This window comes from Aethalodelphis obliquidens, unplaced genomic scaffold (genome assembly GCF_003676395.1).
Source record: "Aethalodelphis obliquidens isolate GAN/ISIS:26980383/991018 unplaced genomic scaffold, ASM367639v1 scaffold28, whole genome shotgun sequence".
Classification (NCBI taxonomy): domain Eukaryota; kingdom Metazoa; phylum Chordata; class Mammalia; order Artiodactyla; family Delphinidae; genus Aethalodelphis; species Aethalodelphis obliquidens.
Window position 1 is genome coordinate 5,673,638 of NW_020837972.1, and position 25,066 is coordinate 5,698,703.

Here is a 25,066-nt window from a genome sequence, read left to right on the forward strand (position 1 = left end):
CAAATTCTTAGAAAAGCACAACCTTCTGAGACTGAACCAGGATGAAATAGAAAATATAAACAGACCAATCACAAGCACTGAAATTGAGACTGTGATTTAAAATCTTCCAACAAACAAAAGCCCAGGACCAGATGGCTTCACAGGTGAATTCTATCAAACATTTAGAGATGAGCTAACACTTATCCTTCTCAAAGCCCTGTTAGGACTAGCAGGGCCTGAGTTAGGAGTAGTGTCAGGGCCTTAATTAGGGACAGTGTCAGGCCTTAGTTAGGGACAGTGTCAGGGCCTTAGTTAGGACTAGCATCAGAGCCTTTGTTAGGTATAATATCAGGGCCTGAGTTAGGAGTAGTGTCAGGGCTTTAGTTAGGGTCAGTGTCATGGCCAGAGTTAGGTGTACTGTCAGGGCTTTAGATAGGGACAGTATCAGGTCCTGAGTTAGTAGTAGTGTCAAGGCGTTACTTACAGACAGTGTCAGGGCTTTAGTTAGGAGTAGCATCAGAGCCTTTGTTAGTTATCGTGCTAGGGGCTGAGTTAGGAGTAGTGTCAGGGCCTTAGTTAGGGACAGTGTCAGGGCCTTAGTTAGGACTAGCATCAGAGCCTTTGTTAGGTACTGTCAGGGCCTATGTTAGGAGCAGTGTCAGGTCCTTAGTTAGGGACAGTGTCAGGGCCTGAGATAGGATTAGTGCCATGGCCTGAGTTAGGAGTAGTGTCAGGCCTTAGTTAGGATTAGCATCAGAGCCTTTGTTAGGAACAATCTTGTCTTGTCCTGATCTTAGAGGAATTGGTTTCAGTTTTTCACCATTGAGAATGATGTTGGCTGTGGGTTTGTCATATATGGCCTTTATTATGTCGAGGTAAGTTCACTCTGTGCCTACTTTCTGGAGGGTTTTTTATCATAAATGGGTGTTGAATTTTGTCGAAAGCTTTTTCTGCATCTCAATAGATAATCAATATTACCTAAATAGAGATAGTCATATGGTTTTTCTCCTTCAATTTGTTAATATGGTTTATCACATTGATTGATTTGCGTATATCGAAGAATCCTTGCATTCCTGAGATAAACCCCACTTGATCATGGTGTATGATCCTTTTAATGTGCTGTTGAATTTTGTGTGCTAGTATTTTGTTGAGGATTTTTGTATCTATGATCATCAGTGATATTGTCCTGTAGTTTTCTTTCTTTGTGACATCTTTGTCTGGTTTTGGTATCAGGGTGGTGGTGGCCTCGTAGAATGAGTTTGGGAGTGTCCCTCCCTCTACTATATTTTGGAACATAGAGAATAGACTTGAGGACATGGGGCAGGGGAAGGGTAAGCTGGGATGAAGTGAGAGAGTGGCATATACACTACCAAATGTAAAATAGATAGCTAGTGGGAAGCAGCCACATAGCACAGGGAGATCAGTTCGGTGCTTTGTGACCACCTAGAGGGGTGGGATAGGGAGGGTGGGAGGGAGGGAGACGCAAGAGGGAGGGGATATGGGGATATATGTATATGTATAGCTGATTCACTTTGTTATAAAGCAGAAACTAACACACCATTGTAAAGCAATTATACTCCAATAAAGATGTTTAAAAAAAAAAGGATCCAGTTAATGTGATTTTTGGAGGCTTAAAGGGGTGACCCTGTGAAATCAGGAAAACAAATGGTAAGGAAATTAAACTCAAATTGAGCATTTATTCCTAGGAAGATGGCCTTACACTTGCACATATGGGTGGTGGTGTACCAAAGTGGTTTTACTGTCATTCAGAAGAGGAATCCCACAGTGACATCGAGGAAGCCACAACTATCCACCTACAGGATTAATTTGTTTAAATGTCCTAATGCCACATGAATGCCTTGCTGTGGTTTGTCACAAACTCCTGATTCAAAAAGGTCTGTTTTTCTTTCCACATAGATGGAAAACAATCTGAAAAAGACATATATGTATGTATAACTGAATCACTTTGCTGTACACCTGAAACTAACCCAACACTGTAAATGAACTATGATTTTTTTTAAAGGTAAAAAATAAATATACATAAAAAATGCTAATAACCTATAATGAAAACCTATAGTTTTCTGTTATCCTGATTTCTTGTGAAACCGGTCAGAAATTTGTATATTCCTTCAATATGTTAGGGTTTACTCCTCTTCTTAACTTGATTATCAAATAATCCAAGAGCCTAATCATTGATTCTGTTTGAAATTTATCTCTTCCTCTTCATAAATTATTGCTTTGGGTATGATACAAAAAATTTTTGTTATATTTCTCATTGTTTGGTGCATTTATAAATATATGTGCCACATTACTGACTGTATTCCACTTGGACTGAGTGACCAACAGAATTGTTGTACACACTTGAATTTCCTAACTGAACACCATAGCTTGTTCATTAAGGGAAATGGTTCCTGATCTTGCATATTTGGGGCCTGAAAATTGCAGGGGAATATGTATTGGATAGGAAAATTTTTTTTTATCCGGCTGTGCTACGTGGCTTGCAAAATCTTAGTTCCCAGACGAGGGATTGAACCTGTGCCCTCAGCAGTGAAAGCGTGGAGTCCTAACCACTGGAGCACCAGGGAATTCCTGGAAATTTTTAATTTTGGTTGTTAAGGACGCAAAAAACCACCACACATCCACTGTCTCCATCATTTCATAAAAGAAAAACCGGGACTTCCCTGGTGGCGCAGTGGTTAAGAATCCGCCTGCCAATGCAGGGCACAGGGGTTCGAGCCCTGGTCTGGGAAGATCCCACATGCCGCAGAGCAACTAAGCCCGTGTGCCACAACTACTAAGCCTGAGCTCTAGAGCCCGCGAGCCACAACTACTGAGCCCGCGTGCCACAACTACTGAAGCCCGCACGCCTAGAGCCCGTGCTCCACAACAAGAGAAGCCACTGTCATGAGAAGCCCGCGCACCGCAACGAAGAGTAGCCCCGCACTCTCCGCAACTATAGAAAGTCTGCGGGCAGCAACGAAGACCCAAAGCAGCCAAAAATAATAAATAAATTAAAAAATGAAAAGAAAAACCATCTTAACACCTAAAGGATAGGAAGGACCTAATTTCAGCCCTAAAAAAAAAAAAAAAAAAAAAAAAAAAAAGGCCTTTCCCGGGCAGGGACAGCTGGTGTTTGTACACTGACAATTTCACTGCAGAAACCTTCTGCCCCTGGCTTATGGATTTGAATCTTGTCTCTGATACTTCCTAGCTGTGTGACTTTGAGTAAGCAACTTTGCCTCTCTGTGCCTCACTGTCTCCTTCTCCGGGTCATTGTGAGGATTAAATGATTTAACCTATGTAAATTAAAGCCCTCGCTACAGAGGCTGGTGTAGATGTATCGTCGCCGAAACTCACGAGTGAAAACAGCGCCACCTAGTGGCTCTTCATCCCAGGTACAGACAAGCTGCTTCGGAGGAGGCATCCACACGGGCAGTGAGTGGGAACCATGTGTAATGGCCAAGGCTGAGGGAGAAATAAGCAGAAAAGCCACAAATATTCATGGAATTATAAATAAAGTTGGATTCTCACTTTATGCCATATACAAAAGTTAATTCAAAACTGATCAAATATCTAAACGTAAGAGCTAAACCTATAAAACTCGAAGAAGAATACAGGGCAAAAATCTACATGACGTTGGGTTTGGCAATGATTTCTGGGATGTGACACCAAAAGCACAGGCAACAAAATAAAAATAGATAAATGACTACATCAAAATTAAAAACTTATGTGCATCAAAGGACACAATCAACAGGGTGAAAAAGGTAACCCAGGGGATGGGAGACAATATTTGCAAATCATTCATAAGGGGTTAATAGGATATATAAGGAACTCTTACAATCCAATTACAAAAAACTAATGTCACCATTCAAAAACGGGCAAAGGAGTTGAATAAACATTTGTTCAAAAGTGTATACAGGGCTTCCCTGGTGGCGCAGTGGTTGAGAGTCCGCCTGCCGATGCAGGGGACGCGGGTTCGTGCCCCGGTCCAGGAAGATCCCACATGCCACGGAGCGGCTGGGCCCGTGAGCCATGGCCGCTGAGCCTGTGCGTCCGGAGCCTGTGCTCCGCGACGGGAGAGGCCACAACAGTGAGATGCCCGCGTACCGCAAAAAAAAAAAAAAGTGTATACAAATGGTCAGCAAGCATGTGAAAAGATGCTCAACATTACTAATCATTAGTGAAATGCAAATCAAAACTACAAGGAGGTGCCACCTCACATCCATCAGAATGGTTACTATCAAAGAAACAAAAGACAAGTGTTGGTGAGGATGTGGAGAAATTGGAAACTTTGTGCACTGTTGGTGGGAATGTAAAATGCTGCAGCCACTATGGAAAACAGTGTGGTGGTTACTAAAAAATTTTAAATAGAATTACCACATGACCCAGCAACTTCACTTCTGGGTGTATACCCAAATGAATTGAAAGCAAGATCTCAAAGAGATATTTGTACACCCATGTTCATAGCAGCATCAATTACTAGAGCTAATCCAAGGAAGCAATCTCCATCGTCAGACGCATGAATAAAGAAAATGTTATATATATATATATATATATATATATACACATATATATGTCATACACACACACACACACACACACAATGGAATAATATTCCATTGGACACAATGAAATACCAGTCCTGGGTCATTCTAAGGAAATTGTTCCATCCAAGTATCAAACGGTTTTCTAAATTTATAACCCATCACAGGCTCAAAGTCATGCCTCATTTTAATTGGCCTCCTATTTGGCCCATGACTTTCTTGCATAGACTTATTTTACTAGAACTTGTAATTGGCTTCCTTAGTTGTTACTGACATAACAAGCATATGTGTTCTCCTTGTTTCCAAGATTTTCAGTCATAGCTTCTTTTTTTAAATTTTTTTTATTGAAGTATAGCTGATTTACAATGTGTTAATTTCTTCTGTGCAGCAGAGTGATTCAGTTATACATATATACATTCTTTTTTATATTCTTTTCCATTATGGTTTATCACAGGATACTGAATATAGTTCCTTATGCTATACAATAGGACCTTGTTGTTTATCCATTCTACATGTAATATTTTGCAACTACTAACCCCAAACTCCGTCCATCCTTCCCTCACCCCCCTTCCCCTTGGCAACCACAAGTTTGTTCTCTGTGAGTCTGTTTCTGTTTCATAGATAGGTTCATTTGTGCTGCATTTTAGATTACACATATAAGTGATATAATATGGTATTTGTCCTTCACTTTCTTACTTCACTTAGTATGATAATTCTAGTTGCATCCATGTTGTTGTAAATGGCATTATTTCATTCTTTTTTTATGGCTGAGTAGTAGTATTCCATTGTATATATGTGCCACATCTTCTTTATCCATTCATCTGCCAATGGACATTTAGGTTGTTTCCATGTCTTGGCTATTGTGAATAGTGCTGCTATGAACACAGGGGTGCATTTATTTTTTTGAATTATAGTTTTGTCCAGATATATGCCCAGGAGTGGGACTGCTGGATCATATGGTAATTCTATTTTTAGTTTTCTGAGGAACCTCCATACTGTTTTCCATAGTGGCTGCACCAACTTATTAATACATTCCAACCAACAGTGTAGGTGGGTTCCTTTTTCTCTACACCCTCTTCAGCATTTGTTATTTGTAGATTTTTTAATGATGGCCATTCTGACTGGTACGAGGTGGTACCTCTTTGTATTGTAGTTTTGATTTGCATTTCTCTAATAATTAGTGATGTTAAGCATCTTTTCTCTTTTTTTTAAACACCTTTATTAGAGTATAATTGCTTTACAATGGTGTGCTAGTTTCTGCTTTATAACAAAGTGAGCATCTTTTCATGTGCCTATTGGCCATCTGTATGTCTTCTTTGGAGAAATGTCTATTTAGGTCTTCTGCCCATTTTTCAATTGGGTTGTTTGTTTTTTTGTTGTTGTTGAGTTGTATGAGTTGTTTGTATATTTTGGAAATAAAGCTCTTGCAAATATTTTCTCCCATTCCATAGGTTGTCTTTTCATTTTGTTTATGGTTCTCAGTCATAACTTTTTTTTAAGTCATAAGTTCTTTTTTTTTCGGTATGCGGGCCTCTCACTGCTGCGGGCCTCTCACAGGCTCTGGACACGCAGGCTCAGCGGCCATGGCTCACGGGCCCAGCCACTCTGCGGCATGTGGGATCTTCCCAGTCCGGGGCATGAACCCGCATCCCCTGCATCGGCAGGCGGACTCTCAACCACTGCGCCACCAGGGAAGCCCTAATAAAATTTTTAAATGGCAAAGCCAAAGAATGACAGAACCTGGAGGCAATTAACAAAAGGACTGATAAAACAAATATCATTTACAAAAACAACCTCCAATAGTTAGCTTAAATATCACTGCAAATCCACTTGTAGGGATCTGTGCCAGGGAGACAACTAGGGATGAGCCCAGGTTTGAGTCCAAAGACAGCCACAGTAGCTACAACTGAGTTAGTTATATTGGCCACAGCAGGGATTTAGTTCAAGTGTCAAGTGCTAAGGACATAAGTTTCTGGAGTTCCAAGTGAACATCATTTGGTAAAGTCACTCGGCAGGTTAATCCGCGGATGGCTGATGGGTGGGATCAGGTGGGCTCAAGGGCAGGCAGAGCCACTCCCCCTCCCACCTTCCCATCCCACTGACACTCGGAGCATCTCTTAATTCACCAGGTGCAGCTTAGAGTTGGCTGCATTTGGGTCAGGATGGAGGCGGCGCCGGAAGAGGCTGGGCAGCAGGGTTGAAAACGAAATTGAGGTGGGCCTGCACCGGGCACCTGCCCTGCTTGGGGTGAGGCGCATCCCACAAAGCGGCCAGGCTAGTTCTCCTTCCAATCCCACCCCTGCTTGGTGACTGCTTTGGGGGCACAGGGTTGTGTCCTGGGAAGGGCTAACCCTTTTAGAAAGGAGCTTTGCACCTCTAACCCTGCAGAAATCGGCGCTCAGACACTGTGGGGCTGGAGGAGAGGGACCCGAGGGCACAAAACTGTGGGTGCATCACGCACAGATCTTCCTAATTGCAGAAGAGGAAGGAGGGTAGGTGAGCTGTGTGGGCTTAGGACCAAGACTGGAGATAGGTGGGTGGAGTAGCAGTTCAGAGATGTGTGTGTGTGTGTGTGTGTGTGTGTGTGTGTGTGTGTTAGAGAAAGTCTAGGGGACACCGTGTGTGTGTGTTAGAGAAAGTCTAGGGGACACCGTGTGTGTGTGTGTGTGTGTGTGTGTGTGTTAGAGAAAGTCTAGGGGACACCCAGGCTCCTCACTGTGCTATGGGGATGCCTAGTAGGTAAGAAGAACCCAGTACACACCTGACTTGTACTAGCAAGCACTTTGACCATAGTGTCTCGTGAATCTGTGTGTGGAAAAGAATCATAATCAACAATTTTCTTAAATTCCCATGAGTATCTTCCCAGGTCCCCTGTCTTTTACTACAGGACACTTCTCTGACAATTTAGGGGCAGTCCCTCTTGTTGCTGTGACTGGAAAACGTGTGTAGCTAGAAACCTGATGCTTTATTTGAAGTCGTAGTTTAAAAAAAAGTTCCCAGGCAACTACGCAGAGATGTTTAACAAAACCACGTTTTTTAAGGGCCTCCCCTCTTCAGGGTCATCGCCTTCAGGACAGCAATGACCGGCAGGGCCAGGGTTCGAGCCCGAGGCAGAGCGCGCAATCCAGCATCCGTGGAGCCTGCTAAGCCTGAGGTGGCTAGGGGGTCCTGAAGTACCCAGAACCGACCCACCACGGAGCTTCGCTGACATAGTGAGACGTGGCACAGCAGTGAGCTTCCTAATGTTCCTAAAGATGCCTTGCTGAGTCAGTACAGTTCAGGTTTAGAGTTCTCTCCTGCTGAGAGGGAAGTAATGCATCTTGTAAGAAAAGTCAGATTCCACGGCTGTCGATGTGGGTAGGCTTTATCTACCTGGATATCCTCTCTACCCCTTCCCTTTCATGTGCATCTTCATAGATGCAAACAGACTTTCTTCCAAACCCCAGTGGATGGAAAGTCATCTACATCTCTTGGTCTCAGCCAGTGACTTCTCTTTGGGGAGTGATTTCAAAATGGGCAATTTCAGGCGAGTGTTTGAACAGACTGAGTTGGATAGAATTTTTTAGTCTTGTTTAAAACTTGCTATCCCTGCTGTCTCTACGCACTTCTGTCCTCTCTTATCCCGCATCCACTTTGCATGCTTTAGGGGGTCTTGCTTTGAACTTTGATGGGTCCCAGTGCTGGCCAGCAGTCACATGACCCCATCAGGTCCTGTTTCTTCGCCTCCCCCACCTGCTCAAGCCTCAATCCTTCCTGCTGCTCCTCCCCCGTCTTAATTTTCAGCCTTTAACATCAACTCCTATGTCACTGAGACAAATAAAGCATCAAAGCAGAACTTCAATGCTGTCTTCACTGAATCTCCACATCCTGGCCTTGGCCCCTCACCCGAGACCCTAGGGCACTGGCTCTGCTCCTACCTAAAGGAAAAATCTCCTGGGCCCCTTAGCCAATTCTCTATCCCCTGGCATCTCTCCTGCAATTCTCCTATCTCCCAAGTCCTAGATCATCCCCATCTGCCTACAACCAGCTGAGTTGACTGCCATCCAACGAGAATGCTCTCCTGGATCTGCTTTCCTCACAATTACTTCCTTTCTCTTTGCTTCTCATCAACGAAGTCTTGTCTCTATTCTGAACTCCAATCCTTATCTCCCTCTTGTCCCTTCACTCCAATCAGGTGCTCTCCCCATTGCTCCACTGAAATGGCTCTTGTCAGGCTTCCTCAGTATCCTCCACTTTGTCAAATCCCCAGGTCCGTCCTAGGTCTTGCCTATCACTTGTACTTGGAATAGTTGAGCCCTCCTTTCTCCTTGATTAACTCCTTCCATGTAGTGGTCAGGTCACCACACACCCTTGGTTTTCCGCCAACCTCACTGGCCACTGCTGTAGCTTCCCTTGGCTGGGTTCTCCTCCTGTCCTGTCCATATGCCCAGGACCTAGTCCTTGGGCCTCTTCTCCTTGGTACATGCACTCACACCCTTGGTCATCTTTTCAGTATCATGGCTTTAGGTGCAATCTGGTATGTGGACAAGTTCCCTCTCCTGCACTAAACGAACATCCCCATGCATGTCTCACGCTCCTGATTTGTCCTCCCAGACAATTCCTAACTACTTCATCTGATGAAATCCCTTTCTTCCAGTTGTTTAGGCCAAAGTCTTTGGATTCATCCTCTCTTGACCTCAAACCCTTCACATAAACAACCAGGAAATACTGTTGTCCCTGACGTTCAAAAAATATCCAGTCTCTGATCATTTCTCATCCCCTCTATTACTACCCTCTGGGCCAAACCACCAGCATCCCTGGCTGGACCCCACAAATGGCCTCATAACTGGTCTTCTTGCTTCTGCCCTGGTCTCATCCTCAGTCTGTTCTCAGCACAGAGCCAGTAAATTGGATTCACGTTCAACCCACAGCCTGTAAGAGTTCCCATTTTCTCAGAGTCACAGGAGATTTCCTTAACATGGCCTCCCTCCCACTACCTCTCCGGGTCCCCCTGCTTCCCCCTCCCTTGTTCATCTTGCTCTCCCTTCAACATTTCTTCCTTAGGAGCTTGCTCTTTCCTCCACTTGAGGTTTGTGTAACCTTGTTAACTCACTGCCTCTGAGTCTTTGTTTCAGCGTCAACTTTGCACTGAGGCTCTGCTTTGTCTCCCATGAATTAATGCAACCAGCCCTTTTCATACCCCACCTTCCCAATAACTCCCAATTTTCCATACTTGGCTTTGTTCTACTTTTTTCATTTCCCTAGCAATTATCATATTCATGCCATATAAGTTAGTCATCAATTTATTTTCTGTCACTGGAATATGAGATTTTCAAGGAAGTTCCTTTGCTTTATGCTCTGATACATGCATCGTGGCACATGGCAGGCATATGATAATTTTTGGGTGACGGTCGAACATATGGATAACATTACTCTTTATTTTTATCTCCAAAAACTTGCAGGCTCAGCAACCTCATCAAATCCAGCCTAGACTCAAGCAGCTGTGGGGTGTTAGCCACGTGGCTGGGGCTGGACCACCAACAGAAGCAGAAGGAACACCGCAGCCTTCAGGTAAAAAGAGGGAAGAAGAAAGATATGCTGAGGGGCAGAGGATACTTAATATGTGACGGTACATGACAGCGATAAAATTCTAGACAGATAGCCTCGGTGTTCCCGTGATGTTTGGCAGGATGGGAAGAAGGTACAGCTCTCAACTATCTCCTGCAGTGAATTATCTGGCTATCAATGCTTTATTCCCCTTATACTTTAAGGCTTATGGAAAAAGAAATAGAGGTCATTATTCATTAGCTAATTCAATGTAATTGCTTTTCAAATTTAGAAAATGCATTGATATGACAACTATAAGTTAACTAGTTCGGGGAACAAGATTTTTCTTGGGTTCGTGAATCGCTATACTGAAAGGTTGAGCAGTTCCTCAAATGTTTACCTACATTGTATTATCCTCACAGGTGAACGGTTATCATTATACAGGTAAGCCCACAGACTCAGATGTTGTCGTTTGCCAAGGATTTGGGTAATGCAGTGAAACCTTAGATCTGATTCTCCAACCACCTTTTTAAAACATTTTTTAAATTTTTATTGTAGTAAGAACAATAGAGCTCTGCCCTCTTATTGTATTTTTAAATGTACAGCACAGTATTAACTATAGGCACAATGTTGTACCGCAGGTCTCAAGAACTAACTTATCTTGCATAACTCTAATTTTACACCTGTTGATTAGCAAATCCCTATCTCCCCTCTCCCACTCCCTGAAAAGCACCATTCTACTCTCCGCTTCTGAGTGTGACTATTTTCAATGTATAAGTGGAATTATGCAGTATTTGTCCTTTTGTGACTGTCTTCAAGGTTCATTCATGTTGTTACATATTGCAAGATTTTTCTAAAATTTATTTTTATTTATTTTTGGCTTCATTGGGTCTTCGTTGCTATGCCTGGGCTTTCTCTAGTTGTGGCGAGCGGGGGCTACTCTTTGTTGTGGTGCATAGGCTTCTCATTGTGGTGGCTTCTCTTGTGGAGCATGGGTTCTAGGCGTGCGGGCTTCAGTAGTTGTGGCACGTGGGCTCAGTAGTTGTGGTGCACGGGCTTAGTTGCTCCGCGGCATGTGGGATCTTCCCGGACCAGGGCTTAAACTATTATATATACTCATATGTGAGGATATATATGATATATACATATATCATATATATGGGCAAAGGATCTGAATAGACATTTCTCCAAATAAAATATACAAATGGCCAATAATCACATGAGAAGATGCTCAACATCATCAGCCATCAGGGAAATGCAAATTAAAGCCACAATGAAATGCCACTTCCTATCTACTAGGATTGCTAAAAGTTAAAAAGGAAGATGTTAACAAGTGTTGGCAAGGATGTGGAAAAATTGAAACCAACCATTATACACTGCTGGTATAAGTATGGCCTCTTTGGGAAACAGTCTGGCATTTCCTCAATGTGCTAAATATAGCATTACCATACGACCCAGCAATTCCACTCCAGGTTATATACCCAAAAGAAATAAAAACATATCCACCACAATTGGTATATGAATGTCCACAACATCACAATTCATACTAGCTTGAGCATAAACAACCCAAATGTTCATCAACTGGTACATGGATAAACACAAATGTGGTATATCTATACAATGATATATTATTTGTCAATAAAATGGAATGAAGTAGCAATACATGCTACAGCATGAATGAACCCTGAAAATATTATGCTAAGTGAAAGAAGCCAGTCAGGGAAGATCACATATTATATGACTCAATTTATATGAAATGTGATGAGTAGGCAAATGCATAGGGACAGTAAGTGAACTAGTGGTGGTTTAAGGACCGGGGGAATTGGGTGGAAACAAGGAGTGACTGCTCATTGTTCAGGTGTTTCTTCTTTGGGTGATGAAAATATTCTAAAATCGCGTGATGGTTGCACCACTCAGTAAGTATACTAAAAACCATTGGACTGCACACTTAAATGGCTGAATTGCATGTTATGTGAATTAATCTTAGTAAAGCTATATATCCTGCAATTACCTGTAGGATTTTAAACCACTTCTTTCTTACATGCTTCCATGCAATAACGTCAGGAATAATACCATATATTACGATTATTCCACAGGTATGACAACAGAACCTATAGGGTGGATGGTATTACTTGGGAGAAGCCTCCCAGCTCTACATTTACAAGATCGGATGGCAGTGAAACCTCCTTTGTAGACTGTTACAGGGAGGTATGAAATTTTATTTCTTCAAACATACTTGTCTTAAAATTTTTCATATTATACAGTTAAGTATATTTCTCAAGTCTTATTTAGACACATATATATGTATTTGTATATATTCTCCTTTTGGGGTATTATAGCTTGGCTTATATCTATTATCCATGTATAGAGTGTTTTGTGTATAGGGTAATGTCACATAATTAGAATGGCTCCAAGATGGCCCTCCCTGTCAGGCTTAGAAGTGGCTATGGTAGTTTTGAACATGTAAATGGATTGTTAGGTAGAAAATAAAATATGGTAAGACTTCAGGAATGAGAACTTTATGTAGGAGTTTCAGCCCTACAGAACTTGGTTCAAAAAGAAGAAAAAAATGACCAATTACAATCTGAAATGATGTCTATTACGTGCTAAATCTCATAATCTCCGTTGCTGTGCACGGGCTTTCTCTAGTTTCGGCGAGTAGGGAATACTCTTCATTGCGGTGCGTGGTCTTCTCATTGCGGTGGCTTAGTTGCTCTGCGACATGTGGGATCTTCCCGGACCACGGAACGAACCCGCGTGCCCTGCATTGTCAGGCGGATTCTTAACCACTGCGCCACCAGGGAAGTCCTTCCTTTTTTTTTTTTTTTGCGGTACGTGGGCCTCTCACTGCTGTGGCCTCTCCTGTTGCGGAGCACAGGCTCCGGACGCGCAGGCTCAGCGGCCATGGCTCACGGGCCCAGCCGCTCCGCGGCATGTGGGATCTTCCCGGACCGCAGCACGAACCCGCGTCCCCTGCATCGGCAGGCTGAGTCTCAACCACTGCACCACCAGGGAAGCCCTCCCTCCTATATTTTTAATTTGCGTGCTCACAAATAAACTCAGGCCAGTTGGTGAGGTTGGTTTTCTAGCTTTAGCAGATGAGAGAAAGGTAATTAAAGGAATGGCAGATATTTGTGGCAAATGGAAAGAACTTATAAATGGATGTTTTAAAAAAAGCTTGTATTATATTGGGACTCAAAACATAGCTACTTGGAACAATTGCAGGTACACAGCCCTCTGACATCCCTTCAAGGGAGGGTTATTATGACATTATCCTCATTTGTGTTTCACACTTATTACTTGTTCATTCAATCCCAAGAGCATTTAGTGCCTATTGTATATCTTGGGTATACATTAGTAAGACAATTTAGTTCTCAGCTCTTAAGGCACTTGCATTCTCATGGCAGACAGAGAGATGACAAACAAGAAGAAAACTATTCTAACAGTTATAAGGGATATGGAGATAATTAAAATCGGGTGGTATTATGGAGAATACCTGGTGGCTATTAGTCTGCAAGGTCATGGAAAGCTTCTCTGCGAAGCTGATATGTAAATGGAAGCAAGGAGCAAGCTAGGTGCGGATGAGGGAGAAGAGGTAGTACAAAGGCACTATTTTCGGGGTGGGCATTGTGTACCCAGAGCCCAAACTAGGCTGGAGTGTTCTCTAGAGAAGTAAATTGGATTTTATTGTCAAATCATATTGTGTAGATATTTGTAAGATTTCTGTCTAATATACAGAGAATGGGCTGTATGGGGGTAAAAATGGAGGCAGGGAAACCAGTGAGGAGGTTATTAAATCAGTTGACTTAAATGATGATGGTGGCCTGGAGCAGGGTGGGAGAAGTAGGTGAAAATGGAGAGGACATAGTGAAGGCTTGGTTGTAATAAGTGAGGGGATTGTTCTGGGATGAGATAGGCACAGATGGAATTGCAAACTGATATATCAGTAAGTTAATTTTAAAAGGCTTATTTCTGGCTTGAATAAAGTCTAATGAGAGTCAGGGAGACTCAGTGATCTCATCTGTTACCATTTTGTGGCTCTACCATCTCAACAAGAGGACTCCAAGGTTGTCATGTTAGAAGAAAAGAGGTAGAAGCAGCATACTGGCTCTTAGGTCCCTTAGACTGAAAGTGATAGGCTGATGCACTACTTTCACTCATATTTCTTTGTTAAAATTCAGTCCTACAGCCTGAACCTACCTAAGTGGACACTCTTTTCTTTCGTGTACAGATGTGGTGAGTTCAGTATCATCTCTCTGCCAAAGGGTGTAAATAAAGTATGCTCTTTGGGCATGCGGATGAGTCAGGAGTCCCAGGGTGTAAAGCCTGGAGTTTTCATTTTGGGAATTATTAGCTCTTACCTAGTCCTTGGATTTTGATAATCAGTCACCTAGGCAGAATATATAGATGACCAAGAGAATGAAATATTTCAGGAAAGAAGGATATGCGTCTCTGTAGAATGTTAAGATGAGGTTAAATGAGAGTGTATACATATGCCCCAATTCACCAAACTGTACCCATTATGGGCAGATTTTTGTATACCAATTATACCTCAATAGAGCTGGGGGAAAAACACACAGTGAAGAGTACATTGAGTTTGATAGCATGGAGTTCACTGCCAAGAGCAAATTGTGTAATGGTGGCAATTGAAGTCCAGGTGGAAGGTACTGAAGGAAAAATTTAGCAACGCTTGCTGTAGAAGGGAAGAGAAATGTTATGTAGATGAAGGATTTTTTTAAGTTAGAGAATACTACAGTATGTGTTTATCCTGGTATAAATTGTCCGATAGAGAAGGAGAAATTGTTAATACAGAAGGCAAGATAAATGAGGGGTAATGATAGGAACAAAATCCCTGAAGGAAAGAAGAGGTTAGAATCCATAGCTGTGGTAGAGATTACGGACCCTTTTCTGGAGCAGGACATATCCTCCATAGTAATCGGAAGGCAAGAAGAACATACATATGTGTAGAGAGAAGGCAAACACCGGGCAGAATATAAGTGTATTCCTGTCTGAATCCTCAGATATTCACTTCTCAGTGAAGTATGAAGCAAGATCACCGGCTGAGTTAGTTGATGGGCAGCGATGAGGGAGATGTATAGGAGATTTGAGAAGAGATGAGAAAGTGTGAAATGTTGGTTTTTTGAATGGGTAGGAAGCATAACTAGGGCATCTGAACAGAGCACCCCTTTTAGATTGTGGCAGACTAACTCTAGAACCACTCAGCAGGGTTTGGCTGTTGGTTGCATGGGCAGAACAGACAGCTGGGTTTTACCAGGGTTTGAGACTTGCCAACGTAGCATGATCAAGGCATAGTCAAGGAATGAATGGTATTTGTGAGGACGTAATTGTGACAGGCTATGGAATGCAAGCTGGGGAAGTAAGGGAGGTGACGCTGTGAGAGAGTTAAGGACCTCTCTCCTCAATTTATGTGTGCTGATTCCTCCACCTAGGCTGACGTTTGCTTGTTCATCCTACAAATTTTATCTCAAAGATCTTTGACTAAGAAGAGCCGCTCTGGGTCCGTCCATGTTGCTGCTAATGGCATTATTTCATTCTTTTTTATGGCTGAGTAATATTCAATTGTGTGTGTATGTGTGTATACACCACATCTTCTTTATCCATTCATCTGTCGATGGACATATGGTATTACTTATATGTGCAATCTAAAATATGACACAAATGAACATATCTATGAAACAAACAGACTCACAGATACAGAGAATAGACTTGTGGTTTCCAAGTGGGAGGGAGTGGGGGAGGGAAAGATTGGGAGTTTGGGATTAGCAGATGCAAACTATTATATATAGGATGGAACGACAACAAGGTCCTACTGCATAGCACAGGGAGCTATATTCAATATCCTGTGATAAACCATAATGGAAAAGAATATGAAAAAGAATATACATATGTATAACTGAGTCACTTTGCTATATAGCACAAATTAATACCATATTGTAAATCAACTATACTTCATAAAATGTTTTTAAAAAGAGCCATTCTGGATAACCCAACAGTACCCCTCCCTCTCGTGCATACACTGACCTGCAACATCAGGCCTCTGTGAGGTCACCCTGTTCTGTTATGTACTTGTATTTCATAACACTTATCCCAGTTTGTAATTATATATTTGGGTGATTTTATTAATCTCTCCCCTCCCCAACAGACTATGAGTTTCATAGGACTAGGAGAGCTATGATTCTGCTCTTTGCAATACATATCTCTTATACCTTACACCATGACTGGCACATAGTAGTTCATACACATAGGTTGTAATAGATAATTCATGCATGTTAGCATCACAGAGTAGTGGGATTAGTAATAATTTGAGGGAGTGTGTCACATTAAGGCAAACTACCTTCATGGCATGTGTTGATATATAGAGTCTTACATGTAAACGTAAGAAAATGGTTCCAGCAGATTTACTTGAGTGAAATGGATGTGCTGAAATAGTTGAATGACTAGGGTAGTCTCAGGATGCCCTGGTGGGAACTGAGTCTCATAAGAGATGACAACTTTGTCATAGGGTTGTAATGAGATCTGGGGAAAACTGCTGAATTCATAGATGAGGCATTAGAAAGTAAGCGCAATCCTACCTTTCAAATAATGGAAATAGGGACAACAGAACTGACTTGTTTTTTGGACCTAAAACAATAGACTGCAGGTTTTTTCTTCAGCAAAGATGGGTTGATTTGGGATCAGTGGAGAATTGCAATTTGGGGTCTGCAACCCTGGCGAGCCACGTGCAAGTCCCACTTGATGAGGAAAGGAGAACCCCTTCATAGAAGAGAAAAGCAAGTTGGAAGGGCTTTAGTAAACAAAGAGTCCATTGCTTTTCATTGGCCAAGGTCTTGCCAGGGAAGAAAAGAAGTCTTTCTTCTTCTTGTTGGGCTCTGCTATCGTTGCAGGGTATGAGAGCTCCCCCTCTGGTCTCCTGACTCTATTTAATTGAGGTTTGTTTATTTTTTACAAAAGCTATAAGAAATGGGAAGTGTGATTTCCAAAGTTCATAGTTGGGGGTTAAAGAAATATTAGGAGAACACCATGGGCTAGAGTGGGCCACTAAGTTTGAAATAGGTTGTTTATATTTTTCTAAAAACTGGTTAGTGTGGTGAATTATAGTGTGGTGAATATTTCTCTTAGTCCACGCAGGTAATGCATTTAATAAAATCTCATACTTTTTCATGTGAAAAGAAAAACTCACTTAATCTACAATGAGAAAAGAATTACCCTAATCTGAAAAAGAACGTCTGCCAAAAACTTCTATAAGCATCATTATGTTAAAAAGAATATACTGGGCTTCCCTGGTGGCGCAGTGGTTGAGAGTCCGCCTGCTGATGTAGGGAACACGGATTCGTGCCCCGGTCTGGGAGGATCCCACGTGCCGTGAAGCGGCTGGGCCCGTGAGCCATGGCCGCTGAGCCTGCACGTCCGGAGCCTGTGCTCCGCAATGGGAGAGGCCACAGCAGCGAGAGGCCCGCGTACCACAAAAAAAAAAAAAAAATATATATATATATATATATATATACACTGATGATTTTTCCCATTAGTCAGAAACAAGCCAAGCAGTAGCCTCTCTTCCTAACTGCTCAGTGTCCTACTGGAGGTCCTGGCGAGGGTTTGGAAACTTGCTCTGCTGCTTGTAAATCAGGCAGTTTCCACAACAGCCCCCAAGCTTGTTTGCTGGTGGGGGCACATAACAGTATTTATCTCAGTTGATTGGTGAGAGAATTAACTGAATCAAGTAGAATGCTTGGGAAGTGCCCCACACACAGCGATCATCCCATCGACGGTGACTGTCCTGAGGACGGTATAGTTCAGTCTATGTTTTTAACCCATCCATGTTGACTTCATGATAAACTTCTGGAAATGGAACGACTCCTGGGAATGGAATGACTAGGATGAAAGCGTTTTGCAAGTTTAAAGGATCGATGCATATTTCCAAATGCCTGTCTCGCAGCCTGTCTCTTCCATACACTCACACTCACACTTGTTGAATGCAGTGTGATTCTAGACCCTTCACCCTCATGGATTCAGATGTCTATTTAATAGTCTCTACTTTGTCAGTGCTCCACCTATATAGCTTCCTCGACACGCATCCATTTCTCACGTCACTGCATTCTTGCATTTTGGGGAATGTCATGTTTGCTTTCTTTCAAGGTCCTTTTCTTGCTGCCCACTGAAAATAAAGAAATTTGTGATGGCATAAAAAGACACCTGTGTGTCAATTACCCGATTCCAAGCCAGTGTGTGCTGAAACGGACCTTAGAGAGACCACCGCTACAAAGATTGCCCTGCAGATGAACTGCAAGCTAGGAGGTGCCCTCTGGAAGGTGGATAGAGAAGTACGTGGGGATTTTGTTGCCTTCTCTTGCTTTCATCTATCTTTGGTAGAATTTGTTATGGTCCTACTTAATTGGAAATTTGCTTCGTGTTCTAACTCAATCTGCTACCTTGTTTAAAATTTAAGTTGCAGAATGCAATGTTCATCGGTATCGATTGTTTCCACGGTATTGTACATCGATGGAAGTCAGTCGCAGGATTTGTGGCAAGCATCGATCCAGACTTGACGCGGTGGGTAAGCTTTGGCAGACAGTGTTTAGTGGGGAGCTATCTGGAGGCCAGATAGGAGAGGTGGACTTAACACACATTATTGGCAAGCTCCATGGACAAGTTGTTCTTAGAGATGTGCTCTCCTGATCTTCTGGCAAAGTTAGGCTCCCAGAACATTTTGTATGGAAGCCTCTGATCATTCTCTATTCCTGCCTAACAACCATGACAAAATATGGCAACTTAAGACGACACTCACATGACCATGGACAGTCCTGTGGGTCAGATGTTGGGCACTGCATGGCTCTCAGGGCCTTACAAGGCCGAGATTTTGTTTGTTTTTTTGGCTGCACTGCGCAGCATGCGGGATCTTAGTTCCCCGACCAGGGATCGAACCCATGGCCCCTGCGGAGGAAGTGCAGATTCTTAAACAATGGAGCACCAGGGAAGTCCCAAGGCTGAGTGAAAAGTGTCACATAAGCCACATTCTCACCTGGAGGCTTGGGATCCTCTTCCCAGCATACGTCGATGTGGCAGAGTCAATTTTCTTTTGATTGTGGGACAGAGGACCCCACTTCCTTGCTGGCTGTCACCTACAGCTAGTCTCAGCTTCTAGAGTTTCATCCACGTTCCTTCTGATGTGCTCCCTGCCTCCCCTCCAACTTCCAACCCGCCAATTCACACTGTGCTATTGTTCTCTTTTGAATCTCTCCATCTTCCTCTTCTGTCATCAGCCAAAGAAAACTTGCTGATTTTAAAGGAGCTCATGAGGTCAGATATCATCCATCTGGAGACTCTCCTTATCCTAAAGTCAACTGTGCCATATAACATCACCACAGGGGCCAGATCTCAGTATGTTCACAAGTTCCAAGGATGAGGACAGGTAGAATTCTGCCAACCGCAGAATTTGATCAGTAAGCCTCTGCATAGGGACACATGAGGAAGCACTTAGGATATATGTGGGTGAAGACACATATTATACCTTCAGTGGCCTGTAGGTATAATAAGATCTTGTCTTCATACATTTGTATATAATGTACCTGAATAAGGAGATGTGCTTCTATATCCTATGATTCTCCTTTTCTCCAGGGACCTTTTATTTTCTGTGCTTAGAGTAGAAAATAAAACCCATAGTGCAGATGGGTCTGCATATTCTTCTCCTGTGCATTATGGTATGTGGGACAGTCACAAACCACTACTATGTTCAATGCTGTTTGTGGCCCACCAGGTATAATTCCACAGTATCCTTTAAGGATCTTTTTTTTTCTAGTCATACTCTAAATACAGTAACATGGATTTACTCTGCCTTTTTTAGTAGAAAATGCTGTGATAATAGGTAAAAAGTTAAGCTTGCATTCATGCAATAGATATTTTTGAGCACTTGCTATGTGTAAATACTGAGAATGCAGCAGTGAAGATATAAAGCCAAAATACCTGATCCCATCCATTGGAGTACAGATTCAGATGAAGAGGCAAACATACATCATACCCTATCACGTCATCCTAATACTCTGAAGTAAACAAAAACGCAATAAGGGGATAGAAACTCGAGACAAACAGGTGATTTTACTCGATACCTCGAGCAGTGGTCACAATAGCTATTACTGTTTTGAAGCAAACTGCTCCCTCCAAAGCAGATTCATGTGGATGAACCATTGTTTAAGACACTGAACTAAAGTAGGAGTCTCCAGAAAAACACTGGGTTTGCACTTTGTGGGATTCCCCAGGAGCTGAAACAATATGAGTCATATGTATTCAAAGCATGTATAATTTGTAGTTAACGTTAACAAATGTTTCCATTCTATCTTAGTCCTTCTGTGCATTCAAAACGTTACAAAATGCCTAAGATATGTGAAGAGACCAATACCTGGATCTCTGCAGCGGGATGAAGAATGGATCTTTAGGGCTTCCCTGGTGGCGCAGTGGTTGAGAGTCCGCCTACCGATGCAAGGGACACGGGTTCGTGCCCCGGTCCGGGAAGATCCCACATGCCGCGGAGCGGCTGGGCCCGTGAGCCATGGCCGCTGAGCCTGCGCGTCCGGAGCCTGTGCTCCGCAACGGGAGAGGCCACAACAGTGAGAGGCCCGTGTACAGCAAAAAAAAAAAAAAAGGATCTTTAATTGGATCCTCAACTACTGATAGTGAATTTTTTTTTGGTCATAGATTAATGTCATCATTTTGATTCTGAATTAATCTTGTTTTCCAAACTAATGGCTTATTTTTCTCCATACAGGTGGTTCTCTCAATGCATCATCCAGCAATCGGGGCAGGAGCTTGTCAATGGGCTGACGACCTGCTTGCACAGTCAGTGCCTGGTGGAGGCTGGAGGGCTTGAGTCTATACTGGTGGAGATACTGCTCCCCCACCTGGGACATCTGGCAATGAGTGAAGACACTTTTGGTTGTCACAATGGGGATAGAGGTGCTATTGGCATCTAGTGGACAGAAGTTTAGGGATGCTGTTAAATGTCTTACCATGCATGGGACAGCAACACTCCCTGCCCCTGACCACCACAAAGAATTATCTGGCTCAAAATTTTCATACTCTTGTTAAGTATGGACTAGACTGAGGACTTAAGCAGTGTCCTGAAAGCTACCATGTTGACAAATGAACACAGAAGTTGTCAAAAATAGTGGCCACTTTGTTCCAAGTTATGGTTTATTTATATGTGTTTCTGACTTCCTTTCAGCTGCCTTGAAGCTCTGGTATGAACAAAATTCATCTCTGCCACATTCACCATTGTGTATCGAGATGGAGTGGGAGATGGACAGCTTCAAGCACTGACTGACCAAGAACTAAGACAGATGGAGTCCTACTTAGAAAATGCTTACAGAGGACAAAAGTGGGTATATTACTCTTGAAGTGCAGATTTTGTAAGCTTTACATTTTAGTTTCCGGGGGCAGGGGGAAATATCTACAACAATTGTGATGTGTGAATTGGAAAGCTGGATACAGAGGGCTTCAGTGGATGGGGTGGGGAGAAAAAACAGACCCTTCCCCCTTTGTGTTCCACGCCCACGTCAGAGGAGAAAGCAGAACTGAAGCCTTGCAGTAGCAGGTTGTTTCCCCATATGGAACCCCATGATTCTTTCTCTGTTTCCAATCTCCTTCCAAACCTTGATGGAGGAGGGCTTGCTAACCTCAGATATTCCTAAAAGTCCATGAACATAGCCAATCAATGGTTTGTACTTATCCAGCTCCTTTATCCTGGAGTTCTGTACGTCCCAGGACTGGGGATTACTCTCAGTTCCCTTCTCTGGCCTCACCTGTTTGTCAGTGAAGCCTGGTGCCCAGCATAGACAGTACAAGTAATCCTGACCTTGGGAGGAAGGGACCCTTCCCCTAGGATCTGAATGGCTATGAATAGAAACCTCCTCCTTTACTTCCTGAATTAGGCTCTTGGATCTAAGACAGTAAAATTGGGGTGTGTGGAGAGCTAACATCTGCAGACTCCTTTTAATGACTCCTACGTGTGGGCTGTTTTCGACATTCTGAATGCTTCTGAGATAACGCAGAGCAAACAGAGTGACACTGATCATAATCTTTTAAGTATCAGAGTAACTTTCATCGTGGTGAAGAAACAAATAAACATCAGATTTTTTATTGAAAAGGATGAAGGAAGACTTGACAATCCATCTCCAGGAACGGTTATTGATTTAGAGGTGACTAGGATGGAATGGTAAGCCATCTTTATTTTAAAGATTCCTTTTTATTCAAATAGTAACAGAATTTTTTAAGGTTTGCATGATTTGGACGAGAAAGGGAAGAATTGACCTAAAGAAGGTTAAAAATGATAGGTATATTAGATGATAATTTTTTCTGTCTTCAATCATTTTGTTTCTCAGAGAATTTTATTTTTTTTTAATTATTATTATTTTTTTGCGGTACGCGGGCCTCTCACTGCTGTGGCCTCTCTTGCTGCGGAGCACAGGCTCCAGACGCGCAGGCTCAGCGGCCATGGCTCACGGGCCCAGCTGCTCCGCGGCATGTGGGATCTTCCCGGACTGGGGCACGAACCTGTGTCCCCTGCATCGGCAGGCGGACTCCCAACCACTGCGCCACCAGGGAAGCCCTCTCAGAGAATTTTAAAAACAGACAAATATTTATTGATCATTCTAAGATGATTCCGTTGTTAGGAAGAAGGCTAGAACTTCTGGTTAACTTTAGACTTGTAAAGTGAATTATGCAAATGAGAAAGTTATGCAAAACCACAGCAAGAAATAAAACAGGACATTCATACCAACAGATAGGGAGAAATGAATTAAGTTTGAAGAAAGGCAGAAACACTGATTTTTCTAGTAGAAGGCATGAAAGGATTGAAGAAAACAAAGCAAATGAAAAGTACAATTAACATAAAGTATAACATAAAATGATATAAACATTCAATATTTACAATAAATTGGTTAAGCTTACCACTTATATAACTTAGGGAGTTTGAATATATTCTGGTGATATGCAGGGATGGATATTCCCATCTTTCCCTGAATCTCTGAATCACATTACCTATGACCATGTCTAACGTGCTAATTTGAGGTTTGCTGCCTCTAGGCATCAGTGCATATGCTTTTGAGTTTAAATCCCATGAGCGTTATTAATTGTCAATGATTTCACTGTCCTTTGTAGATTTGCTTTAGCAAATCATTGCTCAACAGTTAGCCAGGCTTCTAAATATAAAGGAAACTCTGTATCATAGATTTCTGTAAATTGTTACTTCAGAGACTAGGTTTGCTACATTGTTTTTCTTCTAAAATAAGCTTGATACCAATTAGGTTCTATAATTCTAGGTATGACTTTTTTATTGTGAGTCAGTCTGTGAAAGAAGGCACTGGTACTGTCACTCCCACTCATTATAATGTCATCCATGACACGCTTTACTTGAGCCCAGATGCAGTACAGAGTCTAACTTACAAACTATGCCACATGTATTACAATTTTTCAGTAAGTACTTTTTTTCTTTAATTTGGTAACGTGCATCTGTTAATCCTATACTCCTAATTTATCCCTCCCCCCTGCAGTTTCTTCTTTGGTAACCATAGGTTTGTTTTCTGTGTCTGTGAGTCTGTTTCTACTTTGTAAATAAAAATAAGTTCATTTGTATGCTATTTTTTAGGTTCTACATGTAAGTGATATCAAATAATATTTGTCTGTGATTTACTTCACTTAGTATGATAATATCTAGGTCCATCCATGTTACTGCAAGTGGCATTATTGCATTCTTTCTGAATGAGTACTATTCTATTGTATACACATACCACATCTTTGTCCATTCATCTGCTGATGGACATTTAGGTTGCTTTTGTGTCTTGGCTATTGTAAATAGTGCTGCTATGAACATTGGGGTACATGCATATTTTTGAATTAGAGCTTCCGTCTTTTCTGGATATACGCCCAGGAGTGGGATTGCTGGGTCATATGGTAGCTCTGTTTTTAGTTTTAAGGAGCCACCATACTGTTCTCCATAGTGGCTGTGGTAAGTATTTTTTGATACTGATTTTCCTTCAGATCTGTGAAACTGTTCAAAATTGAATCTGCTTTTTGAACCTTGGATATCTATAAAAATTTAAACTTAGGGAAAGTAGACATAAAGGTGAGAAAATTGTTTTGGTTGATCTTTCTCCTAAAGGGTATCATCTGAGTCCCTGCTCCTTGCCATTATGCCCATAAGCTGGCTTACCTGGTGGGCCAGAGTCTTCACCAAGAACCACATGGGTCTCTGTCAAAACGTCTCTTTTACCTTTAACATAGAGAAGAAAGCATGATGGGATGTTGAAAACCACAATTTGTAAATTTATTTTCTCATTCTGCATCTGTATATCTGAAATTTTTTCCTAGATGCACGATCAGAGTTTAAAACCATTCTTGACTGGACATGGACGAGACTCCAAGTGTGTTATGCTATTTTCAATACTACCACTAACTTAACATGAGGCTTCTCTTCTCCAGGCTGGAGAACTGACAGTGAGAGTTTTGTTTTAGAATTTACCTCTCAAATGTGTTACAAGGACTTTATGATTAAATATGCCTGAATATTCTGTACTCCAAGCAATGCTGCTCTAATTGTAAAGGTTGGGGGACTTCCCTGGTGGTGCAGTGGTTAAGAATCCACCTGCCAATGCAGGGGACACTGGTTCGAGCCCTGGTCCAGGAAGATCCCACATGCCGTGGCGCAACAAAGCCCATGCGCCACAACTACTGAGCCTGTGCTCTAGAGCCCACGAGCCACGACTACTGAGCCCACATGCCACAACTACTGAAGCCCATGTACACTAGGGCCCATTCCCCGCAACAAGAGAAGCCACCGCAATGAGAAGCCCACGCACCACAATGAAGAGTAGCCCCCACTCACCACAACTAGAGAAAAGCCTGCACACACCAATGAAGACACAACGCAGCCAAAAATAAATTAATTAATTTTAAAAAAAGGTTGGGCATTAGTCACATGGAGAATATATATATCTATGAACAAGTAA

General features: G+C 42.3%; 1 protein-coding gene across 1 annotated transcript; it reads left to right on the plus strand.

The window, feature by feature from the left end:
• Positions 1-7,602: 7,602 nt before the first annotated feature.
• LOC113630078 (piwi-like protein 1) lies at positions 7,603-24,336 on the plus strand. The gene is given in 14 exon segments (XM_027125286.1): positions 7,603-7,688; positions 7,690-7,753; positions 9,965-10,073; positions 10,472-10,493; positions 12,146-12,257; positions 18,207-18,321; positions 18,324-18,391; positions 18,517-18,620; positions 20,830-20,900; positions 21,286-21,330; positions 21,333-21,438; positions 22,147-22,275; positions 23,381-23,534; positions 24,220-24,336. Coding segments are annotated over 14 exon segments (1,302 nt in total).
• Positions 24,337-25,066: the final 730 nt, after the last annotated feature.